Genomic DNA, 8,841 nt, shown 5'->3' with positions numbered 1-8,841 from the left:
ATGATATACGATGGAACTTCTTGCTCCTATGTTGTTTTAAGTCATGTATTTGTTTTTGTTGATGTGTTTATGTGTTTAAAATAAAAATTTATAAAAAATAAACAAAAAACCAAAAAAAAAAAGAAATGTCACAATCCCCTCCGGCCCTTAATTTGTACAGGTAGTCCTCGAGTTATGACCACAACTGAGCCCAAAGTTTATGTTGCTAAGTGAAACATTTACGTGAGTTTTGCCCCATTTTACGATCTTTCTTGCCATCATTGTTAAGTGAATCACCGCAGTTGAGTAGGTTAGTAACATGGTTGTTAAGTGAATATGGTTTCCCAACTTGCAGGTCAGAAGGTGGCAAAAGGAGATCACATCACTCCGGCACATTGCGACCGTCATAAATAGGAACCAGTTGCCCAGTATCTGGTTTTTGATCACACAACTATGCTGGGTTGCTGCAGTCATTGTGTGAAAAATGTGCGGTAAGTCACTTTTGTCAGTGCTGTTGTAACTTTGAACAGTCGCTAAACGAATTGTTATAAGCCGAGGACTACCTGTATTCTCACATTCACACATGGAAAGACTCTCTGAAGAGAGTCTTGCTAAGGGGCATCTCACTCTTGGACTACTGCTATGTGTGGGGCTCCCTTTGGAGAACAAGTCAAAAGCTATAGTGGGTGTAGGATGTGAGGAGCAGACAAGGCGTTGGGCCCCACCTAGAGTGTCCTGTATGACACCACTGCTCTATGGATGCTGGTTTGCTTCTGGGTGCAATTCAAGAGGTTGGTTATTACCTTTAATGCCCTTCATGGCATTGGTCCAGGCTGTCTCAGGAACCACCCCACCCCATTGTGATTGGCCCATTTCCTCTTTGCCAGCAGAAAGGAGCATGCTTAATGTTTGTAAGCCACTCAGATTTGCCTGTAGGCATGGTGGGTAGCAAAAAAAAAGTAGAAAGAGATCAGGAAGGCCGGCAGGAGAAAGAAAGGAAGGGAGGGAGGGAGGAAAAAAGAAAGGAAGGAGAGAGAAAGGAAGGGAGGAGAAAGAAAAAAAGACAAGGTAGGTCGAAGGGAAGGAAAGAAGGGGAGGAGGAGTGAGGGAGGAAGGGAAGGAAGGAAGGATGGAATTGTTTTCATAAAAAACAAGCTTCTTCATAGTCTGTTGTATTTGTAGCAAAGAAATTTGAAGCAAGTGTAAATTACTCAGCTGTTCAATTAAGTCTAAGCAATAAAAAAGTGTGATTTAAACATCCCGGCAGTCTTTGCTATATAGAACATTGTTACTTAATCCTTACATTCTTGTGTCTTTGGTTGGATTTTCGTACTTGCTTAAGAGGAAAAGTGGTTGCCCTTAATAGAATTTTTTTATTGATCCTTACCTCCATGTTTATGCCTTCAGTTGCAGGATAGGTAACTACTGGAAAGAGTTGAATTTATTTTAAAATATTTTCCTGGTAGATAAGAATTTTCACAGCCAGGAGTTTTTCCCATCTCTGTGGACAAGAGATTCATAAAAGAAGATGAAGGGGAGGGAAACTCAGTTAAAACTTCAAGGGAGATGTTAAACCATACAGATTGTGAATGAGGTTTGTATGATTTGCCAGAAACACTTTGAACAAAAGATCAGAAGGATGAGCCAGCAACAAAATCTTCCAAACAGGAAGAAGAAAAAGGCCCAAAGGTCCATTTTTCATTCTTTGAAGGCCCGGGACAGGTAGTCCTCGATGTACGACCACAATTGAGCCCAACATTTCTGTTGCTAAGTGGGACGTCTGTTAAGTGAATTCCCCCCCCCCGCGTTTTACAACCTTTCTTGCCACAGTTGTTAAATGAATCACTACAGTCGATAAAACAGTAGTTACGCAAATCTGGTTTCCCCACTGAATTTGCTGATCGGAAGGTTGCAAAAGGGAATCACGTGGACACTGCAACCGTCATAAATTTGAGTCAGTTGCTAAATGTCTGAATTCTGATCCTGTGACCACGAGTAGGCTGCAACGGTCGTTAAGTGTGAAAAAAGGATCGCAAGTCCCTTTTATCTGCACCGTTGTAACTTTGGACGGTCACTAAATGAACTGCTGACGGTCACCTAACAAACTTGAGCCACGATGGCACAGTGGTTAGAGTGCTGTGCTTCCCCTGTTGGAAGAAATGTCCTTCTGGGTTCAGCTCCAAGTGGGGAGAAAGACTCACTGGAAACATGGAGGCTGTTTGGTGATAAAATTTTTTTTATTTTAAACACATAAGCACATCAACAAAAAAAAACACATAACTTAAAAACAACAAAGGAACAATAAGTTCCATCGCATATCATACCGCAGTTCCGAATCGGTTTCTTTGCAGTTAGTGTTTTCCCTTCTATACATTTCTATCTTTCATTCATAATCTCCTTATTCGTTATCCATTTTTATGTACATTTCTTTATTTATTTAAACTTAGCTACTTATGACCAAATATTATTTACCTATATTAGGCTTTATATTTTTACTGTCATTTCTTCTCTTACATACAGATTATAGATATACATTCACATAAGTATTCTTTTTCTTTGCCATTCTTATATTATTATTATTCCATTTGGAAGGTTATAAGGTATAGTTTAAAATGCTTTGTTTACCATCCTTCGCACCTGCTAAGACACCACCTCGTTTTCTCTTTCTTTTCTCCCTTCCTTCCTTCTCTACTTCCTTCCTTCCTCGTCTCCGTCCCCTTCTTCCTTCCCTTACCTCTTCCCTACTCCGACCCTTTTTCTTCTCCTTCCTACCTTCTCTCCTTCTCTTTCTTTCTCTTCCTCCCTCATGGAGGCTGTTTGGAAAGATGGCTTTAATGGTGGACAGGACCACATGCCTTGAAGATGTTGGGTGTAGAAGGAAAAAAAGGGGAGAGATGCTGAGAGTGCCTGAGTTTTATGCCCCCTCTTTTTGAATTTGAGCTTGTATTCTGATTGGTTGTCAGACTCCCATAGAGCCATGCAGGGGCAACTCTCTAGGGCAGTCCTGAGTCCCAGGCTTGGTTGAGCCTTGCTGGGTGATGTAATCTTCCCAGGTCCCGTGTGGTGAGATAAATGGAGGGCTAATCCTACCTTTGTTGGATCTTAAGTGAGGGCATTTGCCTATGAATAGAGCCAACTATCTCTTTCTCTCTCAAATGCTGACATCTGCTGTGGGCTATTGAGGACAGTGGGGGCTACTAAGAGTGAATCTGTTTCCTGCCTAAAACATGTTTCTCATCCAGGGAAATAAAATATTCTGCCTTTTAAATATTTCTTATAATATTTCATTTTTCTAAGAGAAGGGTGGGCGCTAACTTCCCACAGTACTGCAGGCTCCTTCTGCTGAGTGCCAGCTGCCTGCAATTCGGGAGTTTGAATCTCACCAGGATCAAGGTTGACTCAGCCTTTCATCCTTCCGAGATGGGTAAAATGAAGACCCAGATTGTTGGGGGGGGGGGGCAGTAGGCTGATGCTGTAAATCGCTTAGGGAGGGCTGGGAAGCAGTGTAAAGCGCTATATAAGTCTAAGTGCTATTGCTATAAATCGAGGACTATCTGCATTGAGCCTCTTCCGAGCAGGCAAACCAAGTCAGGTTTTTCCAAACGATCCAGCCAGAACTTTCAAGCAGAAATGTACAAATCGGAGCTACGTTTCTCTTTGCGGGGTAAAAGCTCCCCTTATAGGAAGAATCCACCTTTCAGCCCCCGCGGGGGAGGCAGCCTCTGCGGCAGCAGCTGACTACAACTCCCCCCCTCGAACGCTCAAAGTGGAACGTTCCTTCCGCCTCGCCTCATTTGCATGAAGAACGCTGGGACGTTCGGGGGCGGAGCCAATCTTCTCCCTTCTGGCCAATCGTCACGGGAGGGAAAGGCAGCCCAAGAGCTAATTGCCGAGGGGCGTGGCTACCTGGAGGAGGAGGAGGAGAATCATCCCGAGGGGAGGCCCGAAGCCCCGCCCCCGCAGCTGCTCTCTTCTTCGCTGCTCTTTCGCCTGGTTCCCCAAATCCTTCCCAGAACTTAAACGATCCCTTGAAGATCCGCGCTGGATCCCTCGGAGGAGGCATCTAGGTCCTCGCTTCGGCCAGGTAAGGCTTCATCCCCGCCTTTGAGGAGGCTCAGCATCCGCGTTGCCTGCAGGGAGCGGCACCCTCCCTTCCCTCGAGGGGTGCAAAGGGGGAGGATCCCCCTCTCCCGGCCGAGGCTCTCCGTGGAGATCCGGGAAGGAGCTTTGGGGAAGTTGCTCCCAGAAGGTCTCTTTGTGGTCCGTCCCATCCACAGGTGCTTCTTTTCCAAAATGCAACTGGACTCTCCAGGTTTTTCCCTTTGAAAACATTTCTCATCTGTCAGAAGACTTGTTTGAAGTTCCAATTCGAGCCAATGTTGCCCAAGAATAAATGAAAAAGAGATCCAGACAGCTGGAAGAAACATTTGTCCCTAGAAACAAAATGAGTTTGCCTTGAGGGACATGCTGCAGAGAAATGGGGTACAGTAGTGTTGCAGAAAATTAAGGGACTCAGACTTCAGGATCGCCAGACACATTTGTCAACATAAAGCAGGATAAAATGTGAATTAAAATATAAAAGTGAGACGTGGCAGAAAGAAGATATAAAGGCCTGCTTTTAAGACGTGTACAAAAACAGGAAATGTCAAAAGCCCCAAACCACAGGGAATTCAGCTAAAGTTCTTACAAAGCCATTATGAAATGAGAGCTCCATACCTTTGGCTCAGACAAAAAGGGAAGCAAGACAGTATCTGCTTCTAAGGCTTCTCTCCTCAACGTAACCAATCAGAAATGGGCTAAGTGTTTCCGTCTTGTGCTGCTTTTGAGAACATATAAGAATGCCTCCTTCCATGGGAAGAGTTCTTCGGAAGTTGCATGCTTGCCTTTGACTTGCTTTTCTGAACCTGGCTGCCAATAAACTTCTCCTTGATCCTGTTATTTTCTGCAACAAACATGCAGTTCCTCTGGGAGGCCTAATTTAATTAACTCTGTGTTTGCAGGCCTTATCTTTTGATATGTAGATTAGGTTTGGGTACCTTATTTGGGGTATTGAAGCCGGGAGAAAGATGTTGGAAATAAAATGGAGGCTGGCTACAGGTAAGAAGGCCTCTGCTTATCAGGTTTTCCAGAAACTTAGTGAAAACAGTGTTTCTGGGATGGCTGACAAAATGGGGTTGAGATAGATGAGCGTTTATACATTCCTTGGGGTCTCCATTGGAGGTTGATTGAGATGCCTCTTCCTGTGCAAGAACATGTCCTTTAATATTCTAAAGGCTGTTTCCAGGTGGCTGTGGGGGTCATGTAGGGTCATGGCTGCCTTTACGGGCAAAAGGGGAAATGCAAATCCTAGGTGTTTATCTGAGCTAATCTTGTCAGCTCTGGTTCACCTAATTGAGTTGCTTATCCGTTAGCTGATGAATAGATTGCCCCAGTCTTTCTGAATGGCTACCAAATCTCCATTCCTAAAAACTAGCATTCAGTCCCATTCAGTCTACATATATGGAACCATCTGACATATGTATGTCAAGGGGGTATTTGTGTGTCCTTGCAGTGGGTCCCTCATCTTCATTAACTCCTTGCCCCCAACCGAGAGAGAGGAAAAGGCAGAGACCATCCCAGTTCAGTTAGGCAAATTGGGGGCAGGGGGGGGGAGGCTAACAGGGATTTTGTCGGCCATCCCTCCCCTCTTGCTAAGAAGGGGAAAGGAGGGATCTCGGGTCAGCTCCACAGGGAGGATCCCAGCATTGCTTTGATTCGGCTGAGAGGAAATTGAAACTCTGGGATCCGCCCAGAGCTCATGTAAGGGGCCTCCTACCTGTTTTGGGAGCTGAAGGAGAGCAACTATATGTCCTCACTTCTTTTTCTTTTGTCCTCAGGCGCAGCCAGGAAAAACCTGCAGTTTTGCTCGCAAATAGTCTCTGGTTACAAGGAACCGCAAGTGAGCCACTATGGAAACTATGCAAGAGGGGAAATGCTTCAACCGAAGGAATCAGGGGAGACTCTCCAAATGCTCAGATTGTGGGATATCCTTTGCTTACCGTTCCCTCCTTTTGATCCACCGGAAGCTGCACACGGGGAATGGATCCCACCTGTGTTTCCTTTGTGGGAAATCCTTTCCTGGAGTGTGGAGCTTTGCCAAACATCTCCGCAGCCACCCTGGACTGAAGCCTTACAAATGCGGAGAATGTGGGGAGTGTTTTGCTAAAGGCTCGGACCTCGGAGCCCATCAGCGAATCCACCAGGGAAAGAGACCCCAGGAGTGCCTGAAGTGGTGGAAAAGAATGGGCTTTTCTCAGAGGTCAGAGCTGCTTCAACATCAGCAAATCCACACAGGAGAGAAACGTTACAAGTGCGGCCAATGCGAGAAGGCCTTCGCTCAGAAGTCACAACTTTGGCTCCACGAGGAAGTTCACAAAGAAACCAAGTCTTATAATCCGTGCGGGCGGGGAAATGCCGAGCGATCAACTCTTCGGAGTCGCAAGGAAAGAAACCGAAGGAAGAAAAATGAAGAGTGCCCAGAATGCGGGAAATGTTTTTCCACCCAGGCCTACCTGATACGACATTGGAGAATTCACACTGGCAACAGACCCTATCAATGCTCCGAATGTGAGAAACAATTTACGTATTTTTCATCACTTTGCAGACACCAGAAACGGCACCCAGGAAAGAAACGCCATACATGTGAGGAGTGTGGGAAAAGCTTTGCCTCCAACTCCTATCTTCGTGCGCACCAGGATGCCCACACAGGGGGGAAACTGTACAAGTGCGCAGAGTGTGGGAAATCCTTCGTTGCAAAGGGAAGCCTGTTACAACACCAGATGATTCATTCCCAGGAAAAGTCCTTTCAGTGCATCGAGTGTGGAATGTTCTTTCATACCAGAGGAGGCCTCAAACGTCACGGGCAGGTTCACAAAGGAGGGAAAGATCACAAATGTTTAGACTGTGGGGCAGCCTTTGCTTATTTGTCGACCCTTCGAAAACACAACCGCATAAAGCACGTAGGAGTGGCCTCCCTGAAATGCTTGGAGTGCGGTAAAAGTTTTTTCAGGAATGACAGCCTTGTGAGGCATCAGAGAATCCACACCAAAGAAAAACCTTATAAATGCCTGGAGTGTGGGGAATCTTTCGCTTACAAACTATATCTGAAAATCCACGAGAGGATTCACACAGGGGAGAAACCTCACACCTGCAGCAAATGTGGGAACGAGTTTGTTCGCATGGCTGACCTCCGGACCCACGAGGAGATTCACATGGGGATAAAATCTCATAAGTGCGCTGAGTGCGGAAAAAGTTTCGGTTGGAGTTCATCTCTTCGGAGGCATAAGAAGATACACAAAAGGCTGGCAGATGAAGCCAAAGGGAAAAAAGAAAATATTTGAGAAAAAAATGCAACTAGAAAGCCAAATCCGACTGGCCATTGGAAGAAAATAGCATTTAGACTTATAAACTGCTTCATAGTGTTTACATCCCTCTCTAAGCCGTTTACAGAGTCAGCCTATTTCCTCCCCCCCGCCCCCCGCCCCCCAAAATATGGGTCCTCATTTTACCCACCTCGGAAGGATGGAAGGCTGAGTCAACCTTGAGCCAGTAAGCCTTGAACTCCTGGAGTGAGCAATGAGTTAACCTGCTATACTGCATTCTAACCACTGTGCTGTAAGCCATGGTGTCTTTAAGAATGAGACCAACAATAGGACCATTGAGTATTATGATGGATACAAATTGCATGCAATTTCAAAATAATCATGTTAATCCTGGAATAAAAACAAGGATATTAAAAAAGTTTTTGTACTCTGCAGACCACACAAAAACGGCCAGTTTTTCGTCCAAAAAAAGAGTGTGCATAGCCTTTAGGAAGCTTGTAGAGTGCTCCTGGGGGCTGGGCGGGGGTCAAAAACGAGCAAAAACCAGGCCCGTTTTTCACTTATTTTTGCCCTCCCCAGCCTTCAGGAGCACTCTGGAAGCCTCCTAAAGGCTATGAATGGACATTTTGAAAAGAGGGTGAGGTTTCGGGAAGCCAAAAATGCTGTATTCAGTGTATAAGACATATCCAGATTTTCGCCCTCTTTTTTGAGGGAAAAAGGTGCGTCTTATACTCCAGAAAATATGGTATATATAAGAAAAGGATTGGTCTCCCAAAGTGAGAAGATCCTTAGAAAAGTGAGAAAGCGCTTTATATACAGCTCAAATATTGGATTTGGAATGTATACTCTCATTTGGATGACCTAATTTGAATGATAAAGCATCTAGTTGTAGTAGAATTAAGAGACAATCAAGCCAAGCGATGCAATATAGGAAAAGTTTATTGAATGCGCAGGTTCAAACATGCCAAACAAGCACAAAAGTTTGAACCCCGAAGGGTTCTTAAAGACATACATTTATAGTGCAAATTACGTAAACATCTGTAAAGGCAGTGTCTAAGCATATAAGGTAATAAGAGGAACCAAAAATATCTATGCCAGATGGCCAACAGTCACTATCCCAAAAATATATCCATGGTCAGCACATTATAGATCATACGTGACATATAGAAAGGCTTAGAGAAGCAAAACAAGAAACATCTTGCAGAATAACAGGAAACTCCCTGTCTGGGTCTGCTTGTTCCCGGATGCATAAAAATACTTACTGACACTTCAGCAACTGTTTTCTGCTAATGATGCAGAACCTCGACTTTGATCAGAATATTTGATACTGAATATTCACTATATAACTTTGGCCATAATTAGGTCTATCAGACTACCTTATTGTGAGCATGTTCAGTAACTTTACACCTACTCTTGACAATTCATATTATCCCACAACAATCTTAGCATGCTCTTGTTAACTAATTGAATATTCAAGAATTGTATTTCTCATGAGTTTTCA

The 8,841-nt window shown here is 44.5% G+C and overlaps 1 protein-coding gene across 1 annotated transcript; it reads left to right on the top strand.

The window, feature by feature from the left end:
* The first annotated feature begins 5,811 nt into the window (after positions 1 to 5,811).
* On the top strand, positions 5,812 to 7,360 carry LOC148046974 (uncharacterized). Its single transcript, XM_087711197.1, has one exon. The coding sequence runs from the start codon at positions 5,928 to 5,930 to the stop codon at positions 7,356 to 7,358; it is 1,431 nt and encodes a 476-aa protein (XP_087567323.1). The 5' UTR covers positions 5,812 to 5,927; the 3' UTR covers positions 7,359 to 7,360.
* The last annotated feature ends 1,481 nt before the right edge of the window (positions 7,361 to 8,841 follow it).

The sequence above is a fragment of the Thamnophis sirtalis genome, unplaced genomic scaffold, assembly GCF_051295495.1.
Source record: "Thamnophis sirtalis isolate CommonGarterSnake01/CBP01778 unplaced genomic scaffold, rThaSir2_p1.2 scaffold_3, whole genome shotgun sequence".
Taxonomy (NCBI): Eukaryota; Metazoa; Chordata; class Lepidosauria; order Squamata; family Natricidae; genus Thamnophis; species Thamnophis sirtalis.
Note: the sequence above shows the minus strand (reverse complement) of the source record. Positions and strands in the feature narration are given on the sequence as shown.

What these genes read in the sequence shown, in the direction of transcription:
- LOC148046974 (XM_087711197.1), top strand. Translation starts at nt 5,928, where the DNA reads ATGGAAACTATGCAAGAGGGGAAATGCTTCAACCGAAGGAATCAGGGG.